Below are 25,323 nucleotides of genomic sequence, written 5' to 3'. Positions count from 1 at the left end.
GTCCAGTTTGTGGAGAGACTTCTCAAGAGGACGAGATGGAGCCGGACAAAAAGAAGGAAGGACGATATCCTCATTGATATGGAAAGCGGAAACCACCTTTGGAAGAAAAGAAGGAACGGGCCTGAGGACGGCTTTGTCCTGATGGAGAATGAGGTAAGGGGAACGACATGACAAGGCCGCCAATTCAGAAACTCTTCTGATGGGAGGAAATGGCGATCAAAAAGGTGACCTTCCAAGAAAGAAGGGACAAAGGAATGTCCTGGAGAGGCTCGAACGGCGCCTTCTGGAGCGCGCCAAGAACGAGGTTGAGATCCCACGGGTCTATTGGCGAATGATGAGGGGGAGCCACGTGGGAAACCCCTTGTAGAAAGGTCTTGACCTGTGGTAGAGAAGCTAGCTCTCTTTGGAAGAGGATAGAGAGAGCGGAAACCTGGCCCTTGAGCGTACTGAGGGACAGACCCGCGTCTAACCCAGCTTGAAGAAACCCTAGGATAGACGGGATAGAAAAAGACATTGGGAAGACTCTTCTATCATCGCACCAACGGAAAAAAGCCTTCCAGTACCTATAGTAAATGCGGGAAGAGGCTGGTTTCCTGGCTCTGATCATAGTTTGAATAACCTGACTGGACAGACCTGATTCCTTTAGAATTGCGGTCTCAATGGCCATGCCATCAAACTCAGAAACTGAGAATTCTCGTGGTAAAGGGGGCCTTGCGAGAGAAGGTCTGGACGGTCCGGAAGCCTCCAGGGAACGTCCGCGAGCATGTTGACCAGTTCCGCGTACCAAGGCCGTCTTGGCCAATCTGGAGCAACTAGAATCACTGGTACACCTTCCGATTTTATCTTTTTGACCACCCGAGGGATCAATGCCAGAGGCGGGAACAGATACGGAAGTTGAAACTGGGACCACGGAGTCACCAGTGCGTCGCATGCGACGGCTAGAGGGTCCCTGGACCTGGCTACGAACTGCGGCACCTTGTGGTTCATCCGAGATGCCATGAGATCGACATCCGGGGTGCCCCAACGGTCGCATATCTGAGAGAAAACCGCGGGGTGCAGGGACCATTCGCCGGACGCTAGGCCCTGGCGACTCAGAAAGTCGGCTGCCCAATTTTCCACCCCTGGAATATGGACGGCGGAGACTGTCGGAACGTAACGTTCTGCCCAGCGGAATATCTTGGCCACTTCTGACATTACCTGTTTGCTGCGCGTGCCCCCCTGATGGTTTATGTACGCCACGGCCGTGGCGTTGTCCGACTGAATGCGGACCGGCTTGCCGGAGAGGAGGGGCTGCCAGTGAAGAAGGGCCAGGAAAATCGCCCTGATCTCCAAAAGATTGATTGGAAGGAGAGACTCCTGTGGCTTCCAGCGTCCTTGGGCCGCTTTCTGATGGAACACGGCTCCCCATCCTAGAAGGCTCGCATCGGTGGTGATGATTTGCCACTGAGGCGGAAGGAAGGACCTCCCTTGGAGAACTGACGCTGGCCGTAGCCACCAAGTGAGAGACTGCCTCACTCTGAGAGGAAGCCGAATAGGACGGTCCAAGGACATCGTGGTCTTGTCCCAGGCTGAAAGCAGAGACAGCTGGAGAGGGCGAAGGTGATACTGCGCAAAGGGCACTGCCTCCATGGAGGCCACCATCTTCCCCAGGACCTTCATGCCGAACCGAATGGGAATGGGAACAGGCCTCTTGAGAGTTTTGATGCCCTTGGACAGAGTTGTAAATTTTTCCTTTGGAAGAAAAACACGGGCTAGCTCCGTGTCGAATTCCATACCCAGAAAGGTCAGACGCTGGGTGGGGACCAGAATGGACTTCTTGTTGACTAGCCAACCTAGGCGGCTGAGAGTGTCCAGGGTTATCTGAAGGCTCCGGAGACAGTCCTGGCGAGACGAACCCTTGATCAAAAGATCGTCCAGATAAGGGATGATGAGGATCCCTCTGGAGCGAAGGATGGCCATCACAGTCGCCATCACCTTCGTGAAAACCCGGGGCGCTGAAGCCAGGCCGAAAGGAAGAGCTGTGAACTGAAAGTGGTCTCCCTGAAACGCAAATCGAAGATACTTCTGATGTTGCACACATATTGGAATGTGGAGATAGGCATCCCAAATGTCCACCGAGCAGAGAAATTCCCCGGGCTCCATGGAAGCAATCACCGACCGAAGAGACTCCATCCTGAAATGAAGAATCTTCACGTGGCGATTGAGCAATTTGAGGTCCAGAATAGGACGAAGAGAGCAGTCTTTCTTCGGGACTACAAAGAGATTGGAGTAGAACCCGGAAAACCGTTCGTCTGAGGGAACGGGAACAATGACTCCGGCGGAAAGAAGGGAGGAAATGGCCTGCAGAAAACCCGGAATCTGGGCCCGCTGTCGCGGAGGCCGAGACCGGAAAAACCGTCTGTTCGGGAGTGAAGCAAATTCGATTTTGTAACCGGATGCGACGAGTTCTCTGACCCAAGCGTCGTCTACAACGGACAGCCAAGCATCCGCGAAAAAGGAAAGTCTGCCGCCCACCCTGGAAGAAATTCCAGGTGGGGGTGACCCGTCACTTAGACGAAAATCTGCCGGAATTGGCTCCTGCAGATCTGGAATATTGTCCTCTAGATCTCCAGCGAGGAGCGGGTTTGTAGGAAGGTTTCCTCTGATCCCGCTCCCTGATGGCAGGCGGCCGATCCTGTTGAGTGGCTCTCTCCGTGGCAGAGAAGGGACGAAAAGGCCTGAATGGTCGAAACCCCCTTCTGTTGAAGGGACGTTTTGGTCGAGACTGGGGAAACGAAGTACTTTTGCCTCCAGTGGCATCGGCAATTATCTGATCCAGCTTTGCTCCAAAGAGCCTAGAGCCATGGAATGGCAGATTGGTAAGCGACTTTTTCGAAGTAGTGTCCGCATTCCATGACTTTAGCCAAAGGACTCGGCGTACAGCTACTATGTTGCTGTTAGCCCTTGCTACGCAGCCGGCCGCGTCCAAGGAGGCGGCCAAAAGGTATTTTCCCGCCTGGTTAATCTGATCTGCAAGATCTGCCAATTCGTCTTGAGGAGCTGACGCTAAGATGCCTCTGCGAAGGATTTTTGCCCAAGCGGAAATGACCTTCGCCACCCAGGCGGATGCGAAAATAGGGCAGAGAGAGGCGCCAGATGCCTCAAAGATTGAATCTCTGGCTAAGTCTATCTGCCTGTCAGTAGGATCTTTGAGCGACGCCCCGTCTGGCAGAGAGAGCACCGTTTTAGAGGCTATCCGGGATACTGGAGGATCTACCTCTGGAGCCTTGGACCACTTTGAGAGCAGTTCTGCGTCAAAGGGGTACAGAACGTCCAAATACTTGCGGCCTGAGAAACGTTGCTCAGGGCGCTCCCAGTGTTTGGCTAAGGTAGTATTGAAATCGTTGTGATTGGGAAAGGTTCGGGACGGAGGTCTGGCTCGTCTAAGGACAACCGAGCTTTCCTGAGCTGGAGCCTCATCCTGTTTAAGTTTTAGTGTTTGGAAGATAGCTGCAAGAAGACTATCGACCATGTCCCGCGTTTTAGAAACGCTGTTCCCCTCAGAGCTAGCTTCCGAATGAGAATCATCGCCTGACTGAAGGCTGTCATCTGAGGAAGGAGAAGGAGGCCTGGGAGCGGAAGGGCCCTGCGAGCTCGAGGACGAAGTGGACAGAGCCCGCTTCCTAGAAGACCTTCCCCGTCTGTCTCTGAAGGTCGCGGTCAGGTGCGGACGACTCACCCCGAGAGGTGGTCGGGGCAGAGGTGGCAGAGGATAGCTGAGGTAATCGTTCTAAAACCTGGACCAGCGACTGTGATACTTTTGTCAAGTCAGAAACAGACTGTGACATTGTAACGGCCCACTCCGGGGGGAGAGAGGAGGGAAGAGCGCCCTCCGCCCGGGACTCTGTGCGCTCCTGAGATGCTGACATATTGGAAGGACTGCAGGGGGGGCAGAATGGAGACGACTGACCTGATGCCCACTTCTTTTTACAGCGCGCACAGGCGTAATAGATAGCGATGGGCCTGAAGCAGAGATCCCCTGAAGGGTTGGGCATAAGTAGACTGCACTGAATGGCCGCAGGATTTAAGGAATAACTGCCGAGGAGAGCTAATCTTTGCCTCAGAGCAGAGCCTACCGAGATTCTGTGAGCAGCAGAAAACGCTGAAGTGTCCCCCAAACAGCGCAGGCAGGAGTGAAACAACCAGGAAATCCTTGTGCTGGAGGCTGGGGGCGGAGCTTAGCAGCCGCTCCATGACTGGTTAACAGTGAAGGAGAGGGCATGGCCGAAGGAGGAGGCTGGCATATCAAACGAAAAGGAGCCCTGTGATGGGCTAGTAAAGGCGCGCTGAAAAGAGCGCGCTCAGGAAGGGAGGAGGGAGCACAGCGATGAGGAGACTGTGAGGGAAAGTGAAAGTGAAGACGCCGCAGCCCCATGCCAGCGCCGACATAACGGAGCTGATCTGACAGTGGCCCTGGGAAGTCTGCCTCCCCTGCTTGTGACGCTGTGTGTGAGTGGAGGAATCCCCAGTGTCTCCCTGGGAGTGAGAAGCAAGCGGCGTGAGCGCGCGGCAGGCAGAGAGGGCGGGAAATTCAAAAATTGTGGACTTGAAATCACAAAGGTACAACTTCTGCCATTCACAGAGCTTATGCGGGGCCGGAGGGAACGTACAGGCACTTACCTGACGTCCCTGAAGAGGATGACCACAGGGGCCCACGGGGAAACGGCAGGCCGCTGGGGGGGAAGGGAGTCCTCTGTACCCGCATCCTGCAGAAGACGGCTTAAAACACCTGCGATCGCCGTCTTCCTCTCAGCCCTGTCCAGAGAGAGGGGTGAGGAGGGGGATTCGGCAAGGACTAGCCACCTGTCCACAACCCTTATCACCGGAAGGCGATAGGGAAAAGTCATGCCTGCGGTACTGAGAGTTGCGATGTGGATGACACCACACTTCTCGCTCAGCCGCATGATATGGGAAATCAGGGTGACAACTACACCCTGTTTCCCGATGGAAAATAACCTAAAAGACAAAAGAGGGAAAAATTAAAAAGTTCAGACTAAACCTGAAAAGAAAAATGCGGATCTGGGGATATCCCGGTCCGCCTCCTACAGACACTAAGCACAAACTGAGGTGCTTGGTGCCTGTCGGTGGGTGTATACTGCCGGGGAGGAGCTAATTTTATTGTTTTTGCATAGGGTCAGCCTCCTAGCAGCAGCATACACCCATGGTATTCTGTGTCCCCCAATAAGGCGATAAAGAAATGTAAAATAACCAGAGTCGACCAATAATCCTATATTACTAGGACAGTCACTAAGCCGACACATAGGAAAAATGTGCAACTAAACCCAGCAGGCCGTCCGGTATGGAGAAACTCACCGTGGGATTTCCCCAGCAGCAGCTCTGGAGCCAGGTAGTCCGGGGTCCCGAGGATTTTCTCATTCTCTGCCTGCGCTGCTCCCCGTCTCACAGACTTTGGCGTTCTGTAAGGGGTGTCTGCCAGACCCTAAAAATTACACAAGATTTATTTATTTTTTTAACTATAAAAGTATCAACTGATTTCTTGTTTAAAAGTTTGGATTGTGCAGGACTTGGGCAGAGGTACAACTACGTGCAGACACAGAGCAGCGCGTCTGTTTTGAGATAGCACTCGCCTGCTCAGGCTTAGGGTCTGCACGGTGTGACGCCAGGGCGGTGGCACATCGGTCCGATCACTGTGCGTGCCCGAAGTCACGGCTGTAACTGCACATGTGTGATGTAGGGAGACAACCACAGCTCTGTCAGCGCGATATTGGCCGGGTGGGCTGCACCAGCTCCAAGTGCCCACCTATCTGACTAGTCACAGCAATTAGAATATGCAGCATCAAAAGATCAAAACGCAGATTTCATGATTGTGCCGCTAATTCTACCCAAACATTGGGGATGCTAGAAATCAGCCTTACATAACAAACGCAGCTCTAACTCGTTAATAGGCGTACATCCTGCTGTCAAATCCTCTTTAAATCATTTTGTATTCTGATAACATGGACATTTACAGACACTATAATACCAAATGTGTGATTATTTTTTTTTTAACTAAAGAGAGGAGGGTAGGATTTTCTTTTAGTTACACATTTTTTCTTAAATCTTAATTTTTTTTCCCCAGAGGTTGTGAACTGGCAATCTATAGTATTCCAGTACAAAGTGTAATTGAAGTTCTCCTATGAAGAGCTGGGCTTCACAGGAAGACTTCGGGTATGTGCACACATTATTAGATGCAGACTTCTCAGAATTAAAAAAAACCAAACTGTCTATTGGCAGGAAAAGGGGTTAAACCGCTGCAAAAGAAGCGACATTCTGCAGCTCTGAAGAGGCTTCAAATCTGCAACAAAAATAAGCAACGTGGGCATGATATTTCAGAAATCTCACTCACTTTACAGGGACAGTAAAATGATGCGTTTTTAGAGGAAAAACGTGTAGAGGAAATATAAAAAAATCACGACGTTAGTTATGGGGGCCTTCAGCAACCATCACAAGTGGTAGAGAAAGGAAGGCAACTACTTCGGCCCATACTACCCGACATTTGGGGAGCATGAATCGACCAACAAGTTCCCTTTAAGTCCATCGTAAACCCTGGCTTCAGACATCATGGCCTGTATACTTTGATGATTTCTTTGGTGCAGACTATTGAACCATTAGTCTAAAGGGCCTTTCTCACATAGCGAGATCGCTAAAGTGTCACCGATTTTGTGATGCAACAGCGATCTCGCTTTGTGTGACACGTACCTGCGACGCCCCCGCTGGATATCGCTGACCGTGCTTGAATGGCCTGGGCCATTTCTTCGTCGTTGCCGTCCCACTGGCCAGCATGCATCGCTGTGTTCGGCGCCGCCTAATGACGTCGTTGGCGACACAGAACTTCATGGATGCGGAAGTCGTCAGAATCGCTGTGGTGTGACAGGTAACAGCGACCCCCGACGGATCACTGTATCGCTGCTGCGTCGCTGGAGAGATCTGCCAATTTGGCTGGCAGCTCACTAGCAACCATTTAGCGACGCACCAGCGATCCTGACCAGGTCGTATCGTTGTCGGGAACACTGGTTCATTGCTAAATGTAATGGGACCCTAACGGTATACATGAAGCGCAGCCGGTTATACCTGGGAGTTCTTATGCGTTCTGTCCTTTTGGGCAGGAGTAGCCGCCATCGGATAAGATCCTGTGTAACCCAACGAGAAGCGTATTTTGTCCACAGATCCAATACTTATCCGAGAAGGCTCGGAGAGGTTTGACCCATTTATAGGACTGTTGTAGCTCCTGAAAGCCACCACAGTTCTTCTTTTACTCTTATTTAACGTCCGCGTTGTGGCAGGAGATGCCAAAGAAATATTGACAAGTCCTGATAAACCAAGCTCTAAAGCCCTGCCCTCCCCTCGTTCCTCATTTTTTGATGTCCAGGTTGCACCGGCTTCCTGAAAAGAGCAACTGGCGTTCGCATCATTCTCGGATTCAAAAGACAGTTCTTTCATGCTTTTATCGACGTCGGACAGCGCTTTCTCCAGTGGTTGCTCTGTAAGAGACATATTGGCCAAGGGTTCCAACTCTGTCTCTGGACTTGGTTTCCAGGTATCACTCTTCTGCTCACAATTCTCATTCAACTCACACAATAAGTTTTTGGCAACCGTATTCCCCGAGCTGAGCTTCTCTGGAGTAGCTGGAGCAGGGACAAAAGTATTTATGAGTTCATCATCATCATCATCATCCTTTTCCTTGTTTTTATTGAGGTCACCAAGAATCAATGATGTAATCTCCATAGTCAGACCTGAAGTTGGGTTGTCCTGAACCCCGGAGAGTTTGTAGGCCCGTTCATACTGGGAATTGGTTTTCTTTTCCATAAGTTGTTCCTTGGGGCTCGTTTCAACAAGCGAAAAGTTTCTTTTGACTCCAACTCGATCAGCAATGACATCTTCATTGTTCTTTAGGGGATCCAAAGAAGAACTCGCTAACCAAGGAGGAGATTCTGGAGATCTGGGCAACTCTTTCACCTGTCCGTCCGCACGCAAGTTCTCCTTTTCTTCCTCTGTGTTCGGGTCATACAGACATTTCCTTATTAAGCCTTTTGCGTTGAGGCCAGCAATGGGAGTGTCCTCCAGGTCATTAATATTCTTGATGTCCGATTTTTTGCTATTTCTGTGATTAACAATAGGGGAGATGGCCGACTCCAGGTCCTTCATGCACTTTGAAACTTTTCCTATGGAATGTTTGCTCACCGACTTATCAGACAAACTATTCTTTAGACGGCTGGAGCAGAGAAAGCGCGGAGCCTCGAAATCCTAGCGCAAAACAGACAGGGAAAAAAAAAAAAAATCAGATCATGAACATTAATGCTGCGACGGGCACAAAAACAAATTGAATAAAAACTGGTAATTGGAGCCAAAATGTATTTATTTTAAAAGAAGTCGTCCAGTCTTTCTTCTTCTAGGTAGTGAAGTTGGCCGGATCTAGCGTTCTGCCAAAATCAGAGCAAGCACAAGCTCCTAGCCTAGAAGAATGGCCACGGGCCGATAAGACTGCAGTGGTGGCCGGGCTCTAAGTGACGAGACGTAAATTAAGAGGTAAATTGCAAAGTTGTCTTTTTTACAAGAACTTTCCACTTAGTCATGGCACATTGCTACCAAGTGATCACTTGGGCTTTGACGTCTAGGACCCCCCTGATCCAAACAACGAAGGTGGTCGCAGCACTGATCCAGCTCAGTTTTTTTGTATGTGGCCCAAGAGCTTCAAGGTGCAGAAAAAAACAATTGAAACAGGGCTCTGTCCATTTCAAGATTAGTGGATAGGTCTTAGAGAGGTCAGACCCTCAGCTTTCATTAAAGGGGTTTTCTCAGATTTTAGTCTTAGCAGTACCACTTTGTTCAGCCTCCCATGAATCCATGTGCTCCTAATGAGCGCAGTTTGGCTGAGCCACTGACCCAAAAATGTAGCCTGTGTAGCATCGGAGGAGAGCAGGGGTACTGAATTCAGCCAGCTTCAGAGCTGCACTTCAGAGTCCCTTACCATGGACATCTACCACCCTTGACAACCCCTTTATGTGACGGCAAGATGCTGTCATTTACCAAAATGGGAAAGAAAAACAAGGCAGCTGCATTTCTGGTCATCAGCTTGTGCATCCCAGAGAGGTCAGACCTCCAGTGATTATAACATGATGGCATATGGTAGGGATCGGTCGTCACGGTATAAGAAAAGAATACTCCTCTGCAAAAAAAACAAAAAAAGATCTAAGTAAAGCATAATCCAAACCTGGTTTCCATTCTCCCATTTCGGGCTGCTGCAATAATCAGACTCCACACTTGATAAGCATAACCGGGACTGGCTGCTGGTGCTGGACGTTCCAACCCGTGCCCTTAACTTCAGCAGGTTGGGCGTCAGACATTTCACTGGCATGCTGGGGCTAGATGTGTTTACCTCGGGACCTGAAAAAAGAAAAAAAAATAAATAAATAATTTAACCAAAAGACTCACAGGAATCCTCAAAAGGATAGGCGACAACTTTCAGATTGGTGAGGGGCTGAATACTGGGACCCCCACTGATGAAATGGAGCGACGGCACGCTACACTTTGCTTTCTCCAGAGAGAATGAATGAAGTATTGATGAACGCGAGTGACCACCACGCTATTCCGAAAAGGCATTTCAGAGCTTCCTTTATTGCGGTCCCAGCAGTCTATCATCGATAGGAATGACCATTTAAGATATTTTTTTCCACTCTTTAAAAAACCGTTACTTCCAACTCCATAGGAAATAATTGACGATACAAAGTGGGTCCCAAAAAGACTAGATGCACCGGAAGTATTGTCACAGGCTGATCTTTTGCCATGCTTTACACTGCATTTCATCATATTCAGCTGGGCTGCTGCATATAAGCACAATGGCAAAACAAGCTCTCTATTGCCTCAGTGTATGGATCATGGATTTACGCTGCAAAAAAAATAGCAGAATGGATAGAAAATTGCAGAAAATACACGAATAGCCCATGTAACGGCCACAGATGTGCTGAAGCGTGTGACCATCAGAAACAAGGAGCACCGAGATCCACTGGAAACGTCCATCACAAACCACTTACATGATATCAAGAGCTTTCCGGCTTTCCCCAAATGTTCTTTATTTCTCGTTAAAAGAGGGGTAGAGTTATTCTGAGACACCTCACTAAACACTGGGGTGACGGAGGGAGCCGGTCCTTTCACCTTACTGCGGACTGGAGTATTCTATTACAAAGGAAACAAGAAAAGTTAAAAAAAAAATAAAAATATTGACACAAAGAGGGCAGCAAGATGGGATATACTCCAATGCACCTAAGCAAAAAATAGTTGTCATTGAAAATAATTTAGCTTGGCGTCAATGCAGATTATGGTGTCTACATAATTACAAGTGGCTTGCAAAAGTAGTCTCCCCCCCCCCTTGGCATTTTTCCTGTAAATAACGTACCTATAACTGTGAACATTTGGTTTTCTTTTTATTGTGAAGCAAACAACAAATAGAACAAAATAACTGAAAACTTCAGTGTACATAACAATTCTCCCCCTAAAGTCAGTACTTTGTAGAGCCTCCTTTTGTGGCAATTACAGCTGCAAGTCACTTTGGATAAGTCTCTATGAGCTTGCCACTGGGATTTTTGCCCATTCCTTAAGGCAAAACTGCTCCAGCTCCTTCAGGTTAGATGGTTTCCTCTGGTGAACAGCAAACTTCAAGTCTGACCACAGATTCTCAATTGGAGTAAGGTCTGGGTTTTGACTAGGCCACTCCAAAACATTTACACGTTTCCCCATAAACCACTCGAGTGTTGCTTTAGCAGTATGCTTTGGGTCACAAGACGTTGAGAAGGTGAACCTCAGTCACAGTCTCAAATCACTGACAAACAGGTTTTGCCAAGAATATCCCTGTATTTCGCACCATCCATCTTCCCCTTGACTCAAACCATTCTGAGTCCCTACTGACAAAAAACATCCCCACAGCATGCTGCTGCCATCATATTTCACTGTGGGGATGGTGTTCTTCGGTAAAGTGATGTGTTGGTTCGGTGCCATACATAGTGTTTACCTCGGTGGCCAAAAACTTAAAATTTTGGTCCTATCTGACAGCACCTACCTCCATACAGAGTCGCCCAAAAATGTTCTGACAATCTCAAAACAAGCTTTACAATTTTGGTGTGTAAGTAAAAGCTTTTGTTCTGCCCACTCTTCCATAAAGTCCACATCAATGGAGTATGGTGGTATAGATAGATACTCCAGTCTCTGCTTGGGAAGTCTACAGCTCCTTCAGGGTTCTCTCTGGTCTATGTGCTGCCTCTCTGATTAATGTCCTCCTTGCCTGGGCTGAGAGTTTTGGTGGGCGGCCCTCTCTTGGCAGGTTTGTTGTGGTGCCATGTTCTTTATATTAGATAATGGATTTGATGGCGCTCCGGTGGATCATCAGAGATTGGGATATTTTTCTATAACCCAACCCTGACTTGTACCTCTCAACAACTTTGTCCCTGACTTGTTTGGAGATTTCCCTGGTCTTCATAGTGTTTGGTTAGTGATGCCTCTTACTTCATGGTGTTTGGTTAAGGGGGTTTTACACATAGCGATATCGCTATAACGTCACCGATTTTGTGACGATATCGCTATCGATATCGCTATGTGTGATACTTACCTCCAATCGGCTCCCCCGCTGTCTGTCGCTGATCGCGCGGCTCCATTTCTCGTCGTCGGCTTCCTGCTGGCGCCGCCGAGCGACACGGGCGGGAGGACGTCAGCATCGCTGTGTGTGAAAGGTGAGTATCGTGCGCTGCGTCGCTGCTGCATTGCTGTGAGATCTGCCTGTGTGACAGCTCACTAGCGATCATTTAGCGATGCACCAGCGATCCTGACCGGGTCGGATCGCTGGTGCATCTCTTACTTCAAGGCGTTTGGTTAGTGGTGCCTCTTGTTATTGGGGTTGCTGCCTCTGTGGCCTTTCAGATAAGGCAAAGTACATAAAATATTTATATTTTTCTATCTTTCTCACTTCACCAACTTAGACCATTTAGTGCTGATGGATCACATAGATCACACACAAATCGGATCACAAAAATATTTAAAACACAGATTGTAATGTAGCAAAATAGGTAAAAAGCCAAGGAGAGGGTGAATACTTTTTCGCAAACCATTGTACATACTGCAAACAAAACCTGTGTAGTCTGATCCTACGTGATAACCACTGGCCATAACCAAAGAGATAAAAGTTATCACTGCGAAGTGAGATAACAGTAAAGCTTTGCCTACAGGCCGTACGATAAAGGCTAAGGGCTTGTTCACACAGATTTTTTGCCGTTTTCTTTTTGTGGATCTTCATTCAGTGGGGGCTTCCAATAGTCCGACCTCAGCGATCAGTAAAGGGCCTGTCACACTAAGAGATATCGCTAGCAATATCGCTATAACTAGTGACGTTATAGCGATATTGCTAGCGATATCGCTATGTCTGACACTTACCTACGACCGGCTCCCCCGCTGGTTATCGCTGATCGCGCGAGAACGTCCTGGACCGTTTCTCGTCGTCAGCTTCCTGCGGCGCTTCCTGCTGTGACGACGAGCGACGCGTGGAGCCGGGCGGGAGGACGCAGGATCGCCTGGTGTGACAGGTAAGTAGCGACCCTGACCCCTGCTATGTCGCTGGTGAGATCTGCCTATGTGGCAGCTCACTAGCGACCACTTAGCGATGTACCAGCGATCCTGACCGCGTCATATCGCTGGTCGGGATCGCTGGTGCATCGCTAAGTGTGACAGTACCTTAAGAGATCACCTCTTCGGAGAAGAGAAAATTTTTTGATCATAACTGACCATTTTCTTCTATTTAGTCACAGAAATGTCATTTGTGTAAGTACTTACAAATCCCAACGAGCTTATCAGAGAAAGAACCTGTCCCGGAGTTCGGAAGTAGTCTTCCTTGGGTTTGGCCATTGACGGTGTTGTAAGAATATCAATCATATTAATTTCTGAGAATAATAAAAAAAAAAAAAATTGAATAAAATGCATCTAAAATAAAAACCAACACTACAAAATCTATATATACAAATGCTGTGTTCCTTAGCAAAATGTTGTCTCACAATCTGATGCAATAACGACATCTGTGTAACCAGGCGTCAAGCCGTGCACACTGGTAACGTCCAGACACAGTAATCCCTGTGCCGGTCCTCCCGATACCTGACCCTGGAGGGCTACGAATGGAGACTGAAAAGCACTGAAACTACTAGGTCAGTGTTTGCTAAACCCCGTTTTCACTGCCCCCAACAGATCATGCTTTTAGGGTTTCCAAGCTGATAACAGGGAACAGATAATATGAGGTTTATAAGGGGGTCACGGCATTTGCAATTTAAGGACTCATGCAGCTGTCCAAGCACGGACTGTAATGCACAGACTGATCGGGGTTCTCCAGATCGGAGGCTGTGACACTTGGGTCCGGAGATCCGAGGCCAGTCCTTGCCCGGACGTATGCATGAGCACTAGCTTTGTAAATTGCAGTCACTGCCATGACGCTCTAATACGAGGTAAGGCGGCACGCGGAGACTTACCTCTCTTTAGAGTGACTTTAGAGAGTCCAAAGTCTGTGAGCTTAATGTGACCCTCGTTAGAAATCAGCATGTTATCCGGTTTAAGGTCCCTGCGTAAAAAAACAAATACAATAATTGCTCATAATAACATGGATTATAATGTGAACAGGGAGAAAACTTGTGCAGAGATTACACAGAAGAAACCCAACGTTCTATAGAAAAACTGCAAAAACTGCCTTGTGCCATCTGATCACAGTATAGAAGGGAAAATCTTAAAAAGGGTCGCTCCATTACAATGTTATGGATGACTTGCTTTTGAGAGCGGTCCCGCTCTTGGCAGCCCTAATGATCCGTTCCGGCAGGGGCTGGCTGCAAGGCCGGCGCAAAGCAGCGCAGATACGTCAAATGTTTAGCGGTCGAACAGCTGATCGGAGGCTGCCTGGTGTTAGTCCACCACTGATCTGATACTATCCCACCTATATAGATAGCATGTAAGTGGAATAACCCTTTAAGGCCAAACCACCAACCATGTAATGAGTAAGGAGCGGGGCCCTCAGGACATGAGATAAGTTTCTGATGTGTTGAACCGCATGATCATTTTGTCCCCTAGTGAGGATAGGCTGCCGCAATCTGCAGCAGCTTACTCCGCTATCCCTACTGAAAGCCCTGCATGCTGAGCTAAGCCGAGCGTACATTAGTCACCTCTCACTGCACGTTGTCAATTAATGTGTAGGGAGTGATTGCAGCTGCGCTCACAGAATAGCAAGTGATTACTTAAACAGCTCCTTGCACCATCTCGATGACTGTAAGCAAGTGGCTGCAGGGAGGATAAAAGGTCAATTTTTCCCTGCAGCCGCTGCTCTAGAAAGGATTTTAATGTGATTTACATATAGACTACCCCTATACATACAGGCAAATTGTCTTTTTTTTTTTCTGGACATGACAGGTTCCTTTTAAGGTACCTGAATTGTTGCCCGATATGTAAAGAATAGTTTCTGTACCAACCACCTTGACAAATTCACTCCAATCACCCTCTGACGCCTCCTCCATTCCCGAAGCACAGACATGACATCTCTGAAGGACAGCAGGATCCGCACCGGCGATGCATCCAGAGATTGGTTTTGCAGTCACCTGAATGTCACGGCACAGAGGGGTAAATAGTGCAAGGGACGGAGGAGACTAGCAACGGGTCACCAAGGTGCAACGTAAAGGGGTCATCCAAACACAAAGATGCAACTGCACACCGGCTGGTCACATTGCCTTAGTAGTACCCTTTCTAAAACGCAGCGAGTACCATGCAGGGGTCCCATTATTCCGGACAGGACATGAGCACGGTACGTGATTTGCAACATAGACAACTGCAAGTATTGCTGAATGGACAGGTCTCAAGAAATGCTTAAAGGCATTGTTACAGATTTAGCCATGGTTGCTTTCTTAAAGAAAAAACAATTTTCTGATTGATCAATTGTATCAAGTACAAAAGTTATTCCTTATCAAAGCATGGAGAAACGCTTATTGATTGTTGGGGGTCCGAGTACGGGGGCCTCACCAATCCAGAGATCAGAGCTCTGCAGAGCCCCATCTGAAGGGAGGTCGAACGTGCTCAGCTCTGCTACATTTACTCTGCAGGAAAGCCGGAGAAAAGTTGCTTCATGAAGAATTAATAAAGTGGAGGAGCACACGCTCTATTCAGACACGACTCCTCAGAGCCCCCGCTCTAAGGACTGGTGGGAGTCTCAGTAGTCAGACCCCCCCCAGCGATCATTATGTTACCAAACTGAAATAATGGTCGTTACCTGTGAATTATTCCATGTCTGTGTAAGTAGTCCAGGGCCACAGCAACCTCCGATATATACTTCACCGCCATATCCTCATCAAAGTAACCGTAGATGTGCAAGAGCGACTTCACGTCTCCTCCAATGAGATACTCCATTATCTGGTAGAAGACACTGCTGGTATCAGTCACGGATTCATGATGGTACGTATCAAAAAAACAATCAAAACTTTTTAGTCTGGGGTGAAGGGGTTGTCGTATTCCCTATAATTATGGGCCATGCATAGATGTTGTATTCTGCGTGGAATAAAGATATGGCCGCTCTATGTGGCTCTGTCCATTCATTTGTATGGCATGTGTAAAAATTGCAGAGGAAGCATGGAATCAATTTCAGCATCCAGGCGCACGAGCCCGGAGAATCGCCCTCTGCCTCTGCAGCTCGTTTTGTTTAACGAGACTGGTGCAACAACATTTTTGCAGTGTGATGTTGCGCGACAGAGGCAGAGCCGCCGCGCGACAGAGGCAGGCGGACTGTTCTCAGTGTTGCTGTCCAAAAACCACAGATTACGGTCCTGGCCACTGGATCGCTTGCCACCGACTCGAAAGACGAAATGGCTGAACCAGCAATAACATTTCAATATGTGATGAGGATTTTTCCTTCCACTAAGCTTTGTATTCATAGAGCAAACACTTTATGTACATGGCTTGTAGAGGAGATAAGGGATCAAACAATGGGAGCCGTGAGGCTTCTGGGCACTTACCAGGTATATATTGTTGGCCGACTGCAGGGAGTAATATAAATGTACAATAAAAGGACTTTTACTTAAGGCAAGAGCGTCCCTCTCCGCCTGAACCTGATGCACCATGTTCTTATTAATCATATCTGCCTTCTTTACCACCTAGCAAAAAGAAAAAAAGAATACACATTATTAAATAAGAAATATATTAGATCCATTTCCAGCTTTTCTCACAGTGGCTCTGGGTCCTAGAGCGCCGCCCTGCAGCCGACACTGCAAACAGCAAATGTTTTAATCATGGCTGTGGAGTCGGTAAGCCAAACCTGCGACTGACTCCACGACTCCAACTCCGACTCCCACATATATTGCTTATATTTAAGTGAAAAATTTATTGTAGTACAATGTGAACATCAGACATTAAATCATTTTGATGATACAATAATCGAGACATTTAGATAGAACATAATATATATTTATTGGAATACAACTTTAGAACACAAAAAACTAATAATTGTAAATATGTAATACACTAATATCGATTACATATATCACTATGTAATAAACTATGTAAGTGGCAAAAAACAGTTTTCAACAAAAACATACTAAGGCTATGTGCCCACGCTAGCGTTTTTAAACGCTCAGGAAAAGGATCCCCCTTCCCAGAAATCGCGCGTCTTTTTCCGCGCGTTTTTTGCCACGCGATTTCTGGGAACATTGAGGATGGCTATAAACGCTGAGCAATGCGGGAATTAATGAGCATGCTGCGTTTTTAGCTGCTAAGCGATTCCTGAGCGGTTAAAAACGCATGCATTGGCACAAAAAGCCAAAATCGCATGCTAATTAATTGGATGCATCTTTTAAGCGTTTCTGCAGCGTCTGATCCGGCTAAAACGCTGCGGAAACGTTTAACAAAACGCATCGTGGGCACACAGCCTAAACAACATTTGTGCAGTCTATGAATTTGTTCTAAGAAATAGAATTGCCTCCATCAGATCCTCCTTCATAGATGACCTCAAATCTGACCAGAGAACAACCTCTCTACACTAACTTGGGTTGGAGGTAAAGCCGTAACCACATGGGAACATCTCTAACAATTTCCGGGTATAAAGGAATTGCCTCATGCACAGTCAGTTTTGATGAACGGTTGAATTTTTCTTTTTCTTTGAGAGCAAGTGAAACATTTTGGTGAAATATGGTCAATCTGCTGCTATAGGAGACGGAGTGAAATCTTTTTCCTTGCGGCAACGCTTTGCCTGCTCCATGTCATCCAAATACTTGTCAAAGTCAAACTCATCTGATGAGGATGAAGATATGGCAGCAGTAGCACTGTCAGGACCCGAGTCCTCTTGCGCCCGGCAGTCCTCCTGAAGGTCACTCATCCTAACTGCTACCTCAGTCAGAGCTTCTTTTCCTTTAGTAAGCTGTTGATCATCAAGCAGTATACGATGACTTGGGTCCACAGAAACAGCTGCCAGAAAATTTTTATTTTCCAATAGCTGTGTCTCTCTCCGTTTCATTGAAGCAGAAATGCCATCTGCGATTAAACCTCCTCTTTGGGACAGGCAAAATAGCAAGTTCTTCCACTCGCTTATGAAAATGCCAGGAGTTAAATCCTCAGCTTGTAATTTTTTAGTCACGGTAAATAGGTGATTAAGCAATTCCTTCAATTCAGCCACCTGTGTCCATTGACCTTCATTTAGGGTTACCTGAGGGTTCGCCATATCTATAAGAAACGGTTTTAGCCAGGATCAAAACTAGGGGGGGGGGCAGAACCTCATTCTGTTCCACAGAATCTCATGCTGCACACCTCAGCTGCTGCAGAACCTTATACTGCACACCCCTACACTTGAAAATAAAGCCTGCACCTTAAGATGTGGTGAATGCTGTCTATTTATTCCAACTATCAATTGATGTGTTACTGAAGACGAGCAATGCCTGTCCTGGGCGTCCTTTTGGGCAGCTATGAGGTGTACCTGACTGGTGCTAAAAAAAAAAAAAAAAAAAAAAAAAAAAAAAAGAGTGTTAGGGTACCGTTACACTTAGCGATGCACCAGCGATCCCGACAACGATATGGATGGCTGGTACATCGCTAAGTGGTTGCTAGTGAGCTGCCTCACAGGCAGATCTCACCAGCGACATCGCAGGGGTCGGGGGTCACTACTTACCTGTCAGACGCGGCGATCCTGACGTCCTCCCGCCTGCGTCCACGCATCGCTCGTCGTCACAGCAGAAAGCCCAGCAGGAAGCGGACGACGAGAAATGGTCCAGGACGATCTCGCATGACCAGTGGGGGAGGCGGTCGGAGGTAAGTATCACATGTAGCGATATCGCTAGCAATATCACTGCAACGTCACCAAATCGGTGACTTTACAGCGATATTGCTAGCGATTTCGCAGTGTGTAATGGGGGCTTTAGTCTGTGTGCTACCTGGCTTTCATTCTTTTTGGTACAGATAAGATATGGAGACAGATATGGATAAATGGATAGATAGAGCAGATTTCTAATCTGCTTTTGCTATTGAACACATTATCTATGAGGTCAAAAACCTTTCAGGTGATGCAGTTTTTTAAAAAGCTGATCTGCTTTTGCGATTCAAAAACGTATCCTCAAAAAACGCAGGGAAAACGCTGTGTGTGAATGTAGCCTTAGATCAGGAATAGAACAGCCATTTATAGGACATTTCATAACTTTCCCAAATTCCTATGAAACAATATTCAGCATATTCTGCATTGAACTACAGTACCCAATTTATTATATATTTTAGGAGTCGGAGTCGGTCCATTTTATACCAACTCCAACAAAATTAGCTCCGACTCCACGACTCCAACTCCACAGCCCTGGTTTTAATGCGACTTATCAGAGTTTTGCATGATTTCCAGGTCAGGCACACTTTTTGTTTTGTTGCTTCACCTGGATCCGCTGCAAATTGCATAAGGATCTGCCCCGTGGTTCTCTGCGGCTCAGTACAGGACTGTCCTGCAAACACCAGGAGAAGAACACAGGGAAGAAAGGCTCAATGTTAAGAATTGAAAGAGGGTTTGGAACATATTTGCTTTCAGTAGCAGCATGATGTAGGGACAGAGACGCTGATTCCACAGATTTATCAGTTTACTGGGTGCAGCAGTTGTGATACAATCACAGTCCAGTAAGTAATACATCGCTGGAATCATGGTCTCTGCCCCGACACCATGCTGCTCTCAGATTACATAGCAAAACCTTACAGACAGATTCCCTTTAATGGGTATGTATTCTCATTCTGAAAAACAAACCACAGATAGAGCTTGTACATGGGGAAAAAAATTCTATGAATATTCTTTCATGTATTCCACTAATGAGCGTTCAGCCAGTGACTCCCACTGTAACAAAACGGTTTTATTTCTCCAATTAAAAGTGAATCTGAAAAATCTGACTAGATGTGCCCTGGCTCAATGCAGCTATATCGAGCGAGGACGGAAAAAGTCTAGTCGGATTGTGGCAAGTCGCGGACTTGCAGTTACGTGATCGCCGTTCCCAGCGCTCGCATTGGTGAATCCTCACGGCGCAGTGTGCACGATATGGGGAATCACAAGCCGGCACTCGCAGAGTGACTGCACACACTTGGCCAGACAACCCCTGAACGCATGCGTGCGGTTCTAACACGTGAGCCAGGCGCTAAACATGAGCGGCGAGAAGGGGTTGTACAAGTAGTCGACAACCCCTTTAAGAAATCCAGGATGGAGATAATATGCGGAACTTGTATCAGTTGATGATAATCTCATGGCTGCATCCATAAGACGTATCACCGACGCGTTTCTGGTGCGGCTCCGTAACCCCGCAGCACACACTGCTCCATTTCTTATGGACGCTCCTTAGATGCCATCACAATATTATGAGCCTCTAATAAAAGTTGGACCTTTCATCTCCGTAGGAGCCGGATCGATCCTTTTCATCCCGGGTTGCTTTGCTCTCGTCCAGGGCGGCGGCGTTCTTCTGACGAGTTGATTTCCTTCTGTTACCGCTTATTTCAGAAATCTCATTCACTTTGCTGGATACAATAAAACGCTGCATTCCTGTTGTGGCAGAAACGCGATGTGTGCACATACCCTAAAAGAGAATCCCAAAGGGACACCTCCTGGACATACGCTGCTTGCGTGGATACTATATATACACGTACAAATCCGCCTCATTGTCACCATTTTTTTTTTTTTTAAACCAAATCTAATCTGAACTTTTGCCTTAGATAAGTTTTTCTGGAACGAGCCCTTGTGCTTTATCCCAGCCACTGTGATAGGAGAGCAACCAGAGAGGCCACAGACAGGATTATCTGACTACAATAAGGACGCCATTGTGTCCAGCACAATGCCTAAGTGATGAGCACGCTCGGGTGTTATTATCTCCGGCGTGCGCTAATGCTATGTTCCAGTCCCCACGGCTGCATGTCTCTCGGCTTTTCTGACAGTCGCGGGGACTCAAACATATTTATCAAGCACGGCGAAGACACTCTGTTAGCACCAGAGCATGCTCAGATAACACCTTGTAAGTTCACTCATCCAAAATGCATTGGTGACAACTGGTAACTTGTAGGGGACTTACAGTAACAGGGGTTACATGGAGGCGGCCACACTGGACCTACAGTAAAGTCTGAATTTAGCGCAATTGTCCCATCTTGTGCGTTGCACATATTCATACAGAGACTAGTGATGCAAAACATCGCCCTGAAAACACGGGGGGCATAGACCCCCACATGATCAGACAGCAGTAGTATAGGAGCAGTGTACAGGTGATCAAACAGTTATCACATATCCATTGGACAGAGGATAATTGTTGTACACCCCTTTAAACCAGTCAGTGCCTTTAAAGGGGTATTCCCATCATGATGCCTTATAGCTATGTATGACATCATGGGCACAAGGGTTGGATCTCCGGGTCCCCAATGATCACCTGAAGAAAGTGCAAGACCCTTTCAGTTTCAGGGTCCATAAAGGAGCTGAGAAGTATTTACAGCCGCTGATAACAGCTGATCCGTGGGGGTGGCGGGTGCCTGACCCCCTCTGATGGCTACAGACGCCTGAGATCTTATGCTTTGAAGAGTGGTATTGCACATGTGAGACCACCTCCATTTACAGGGGTTTCCCAAATTTGCAATGATTGGGGGGGTAACTCGCTGATCCCCCTCATCTTGAAAAACCCTGTATTGCATGTGCTCAGGATCCGCTCCACTCATTGTCTATGGGACATAGTAGAGCGCTGCGCCTGACCGTCCCATACACAATGGACAGAGCAGTGACCCATCATGTCACCCACGCTCCATGGTCTATGGGACATAGTAGAGCGCTGCGCCTGACCGTCCCATACACAATGGACAGAGCAGAGACCGATCATGTCACCCACGCTCCATGGTCTATGGGATATAGTAGAGCGCTGCGCCTGACCGTCCCATACACAATGGACAGAGCAGAGACCGATCATGTCACCCACGCTCCATGGTCTATGGGACATAGTAGAGCGCTGCGCCTGACCGTCTCATACACAATGGACAGAGCAGAGACCGATCATGTCACCCACGCTCCATGGTCTATGGGACATAGTAGAGCGCTGCGCCTGACCGTCCCATACACAATGGACAGAGCAGAGACCGATCATGTCACCCACGCTCCATGGTCTATGGGACATAGTAGAGCGCTGCGCCTGACCGTCCCATACACAATGGACAGAGCAGTGACCGATCATGTCACCCACGCTCCATGGTCTATGGGACATAGTAGAGCGCTGCGCCTGACCGTCCCATACACAATGGACAGAGCAGAGACCGATCATGTGCACCCACGCTCCATGGTCTATGGGACATAGTAGAGCGCTGCGCCTGACCGTCCCATACACAATGGACAGAGCAGTGACCGATCATGTCACCCACGCTCCATGGGACATAGTAGAGCGCTGCGCCTGACCGTCCCATACACAATGGACAGAGCAGTGACCGATCATGTCACCCACGCTCCATGGTCTATGGGACATAGTAGAGCGCTGCGCCTGACCGTCCCATACACAATGGACAGAGCAGAGACCGATCATGTGCACCCACGCTCCATGGTCTATAGGACATAGTAGAGCGCTGCGCCTGACCGTCCCATACACAATGGACAGAGCAGAGACCGATCATGTCACCCACGCTCCATGGTCTATGGGACATAGTAGAGCGCTGCGCCTGACCGTCCCATACACAATGGACAGAGCAGAGACCGATCATGTGCACCCACGCTCCATGGTCTATAGGACATAGTAGAGCGCTGCGCCTGACCGTCCCATACACAATGGACAGAGCAGAGACCGATCATGTCACCCACGCTCCATGGTCTATGGGACATAGTAGAGCGCTGCGCCTGACCGTCCCATACACAATGGACAGAGCAGAGACCGATCATGTCACCCACGCTCCATGGTCTATGGGACATAGTAGAGCGCTGCGCCTGACCGTCCCATACACAATGGACAGAGCAGTGACCGATCATGTCACCCACGCTCCATGGTCTATGGGACATAGTAGAGCGCTGCGCCTGACCGTCCCATACACAATGGACAGAGCAGTGACCGATCATGTCACCCACGCTCCATTCAGACAGGGTCCCTTCCTTGGGATCACGGGGGGGGGGGGGGGCTGTCGGCCCCACAACTGCAAATCATCCCCTATCTGATGGGTTGGAGACACTGACAAACTTTTGCACTAACCCTTTAAATGTGGGAACCCGGACCCAGTGTTCATCATCAGAGGTCACACTTCTGGGGCCAGGCGATAAAAGAATTTCATCATCCCATGCAAGCTGTGGCACAACTACAACTCCCAGCATAGCTGACAACCCATAGGGCCACTGCAAGGCATGCTGGGAGCAGCCATGGCACAAGCTTCCCCCGTGCACTGCAAGTCCCAGCATGCCCCGCCGCTCGCTGTACTCGCGTCTCTCACCTTCACTGCGAACAGCTTGTTGTTGATTTTCTTACGAGCCAGATAAACCTTCCCGAAAGCCCCGCGGCTGATGGGCTTCACTATGGAGAAGTCCTCGATGGACGGCGGCTGCGGCACCGTGAACCTCTTCTCCCCGCACACGGACGGTTCTCCCTTGTCCGCAGTCTCCGGGGTTCCCACCACCCCCATGTTCCCCGCCGCCTGCAGCTCTATGTGCCGCCCACACACGGGACCAGGCGCAGCTACAGTTTAAACTGGAGACACGCCTCCACCCACGTCACTAATCCTCCTCACCAATAGCGTTGGAGCATTGTGTCCAGACTGGCCTATACGGACGGCAGACGCTAGAATGCATGGGAAGCTTTCAGGAATGATGTCATTTCCGGGGGCGTGTCATACCGGGGGGCGTGTTCTGACTTAGAAAAGGCAGGAAGTAGCCAAGTAGCCAGACGCTTGTCTCAGCCACCTGATGCCGGCTGTTGTGTGCTGTGGGATTGGGGTGGGGTAATGTTTGTGTGATCTGGGAGCTTTGGGCGGGAGGGTTAATACACACTTGTGGGGTCTGATTGGGCCCCATGGGGGGGATGACATAGTGCTGCACGTGGGGGGCTCATCTTATATAGGGGGATGTCAGTAGACTTAATAATAATATAATTATAATATATCAATATTAACCCCTTAAAGTCAAATGACTGTCATTGTCCGTCATTGCACTCCTCCCCAGGGACATGACAGCTGACACGTGCCCATAACAGCCATGGGTGGAATCGAGATTCACCGGCAGCTGTTAACATGTTAAACACCACGGTCAAACTCTGACATGCAGGCGCAGGAATCTAGTCATTACCTCCTCCCATCGGTGCCCGTGTCACATGGCCACGGGTTGCCGATGGGTTGGCGTGACAATCCGGGGTCAGGAGAAGAGCCCTGTGGTTGTGATTACTGGATCGCTATGAGCGCTGCCTGTTGGTCGGCTCTCATAGCAAATGAGCATATCTGCTACGTAGAGGCGATCGGACATCTGCAGCTTCTAGTGTCCCATGGAGACTATTGAAGCAAGTAAGAAGTAAACAAAAAAGGTTTTTAACCCCTTAGCGACAGAGCCAGTTTGCAGCTTAATGACCGGGCCAATTTTTACAATTCTGACCACTGTCCATTTATGAGGTTATAACTCTGGAACGCTTTAATGGATCCCGCTGATTCTAAGATTGTTTTTTCGTGACATATTGTACTTCATGTTAGTGGTAAAATTTCTTCGATAAGTCTTGTGTTTATTTATGAAAAAAACGGAAATATGGCGAAAATTTTGAAAATTTTGCAATTTTAAAACTTTAAATTTTTATGCCCTCAAATCAGAGAGATGTGTCACACAAATTTCTTAATAAATAACATTTCCCACATGTCTACTTTACATCAGCACAATTTTGGAAGCAATTTTTTTTTGTTAGGAAGTTATAAGGGTTAAAAGTTGACCAGCGATTTCTCATTTTTACAACAAAATTTACAAAACCATTTTTTTTAGGGACCACATCATATTTAAAGTCATTTTGAGGGGTGTACATGACAGAAAATACCCAAAAGTGGCACCATTCTAAACACTAGACCCCTCAAGGTGCTCAAAACCACATTCAAGAAGTTTATTAACCCTTTAAGTGCTTCACAGGAACTAAAGCAATGTGGAAGGAAAAAATTAACATTTAACTTTTTTTTGCAAAAAATTTACTTCAGAACCAATTTTTTTTATTTTCACAAGTGTTAAAAGAGAAAATCAACCACAAAATTTGTTGTACAATTTCTCCTGAATACACCGATACCCTATATGTGGGGGTAAACCACTTTTTCAGCACACGGCAGAGCTCGCAAGGGATGGAGCGCCGTTTGACTTTTTCAACGCAGAATTGGCTGGAATTGAGATCGGATGCCATGTTGCGTTCGGAGAGCCCTTAATGCGCCTAAACAGTGGAAAACTCCAACAAGTGACCCCATTTTGGAAACTAAACCCATTAAAGAACTTATCTAGATGTGTGGTGAGCACTTTGAACCCCCAAGGGCTTCACAGAAGTTTATAACGTAGAGCCGTGAAAATAAGAAATCTATTTTTTTCCACAAAAATGATCTTTTCGCCCCCAAATTTTTATTTTTTACAAGGGTAACAGGAGAAATCATACCCGCACAGTTGTTATGCGATTCGTCCTGAGTACGCCGATACCCCATATGTGGGGGGGAACCACTGTTTGGGCGCATGGGAGAGCTCGGAAGGGAAGGAGTGCCATTTTGGAATGCAGACTTTGATGGAATGGTCTGCGGGCATCATGTTGCGCTTGCAGAGCCCCTGATGGGCCTAAACAGTGGAAACCC

The 25,323-nt window shown here is 47.9% G+C and overlaps 1 protein-coding gene across 1 annotated transcript in view; it reads right to left on the bottom strand.

Moving 5' to 3' along the window:
- Window positions 1-23,301, bottom strand: part of MASTL (microtubule associated serine/threonine kinase like) — a 33,877-nt gene extending 10,576 nt beyond the window's left edge. Inside the window, exons 1-9 of the mRNA XM_073581743.1 lie at window positions 22,966-23,301; window positions 16,050-16,187; window positions 15,311-15,450; window positions 13,536-13,624; window positions 12,853-12,959; window positions 10,071-10,212; window positions 9,251-9,423; window positions 7,111-8,283; window positions 5,353-5,479 (exon numbers count right to left, since the gene is read on the bottom strand). Of these exons, the coding sequence (XP_073437844.1) occupies window positions 5,353-5,479; window positions 7,111-8,283; window positions 9,251-9,423; window positions 10,071-10,212; window positions 12,853-12,959; window positions 13,536-13,624; window positions 15,311-15,450; window positions 16,050-16,187; window positions 22,966-23,154 (2,278 nt within the window). The 5' untranslated portion in view covers window positions 23,155-23,301. The remainder of the gene's footprint in view (window positions 1-5,352; window positions 5,480-7,110; window positions 8,284-9,250; window positions 9,424-10,070; window positions 10,213-12,852; window positions 12,960-13,535; window positions 13,625-15,310; window positions 15,451-16,049; window positions 16,188-22,965) is intronic.
- Window positions 23,302-25,323: the final 2,022 nt, after the last annotated feature.

The sequence above is a fragment of the Dendrobates tinctorius genome, unplaced genomic scaffold (genome assembly GCF_039654945.1).
Source record: "Dendrobates tinctorius isolate UK_male_01 unplaced genomic scaffold, ASM3965494v1 ptg000070l, whole genome shotgun sequence".
In the NCBI taxonomy this organism is placed as follows: Eukaryota; Metazoa; Chordata; class Amphibia; order Anura; family Dendrobatidae; genus Dendrobates; species Dendrobates tinctorius.
Note: the sequence above shows the minus strand (reverse complement) of the source record. Positions and strands in the feature narration are given on the sequence as shown.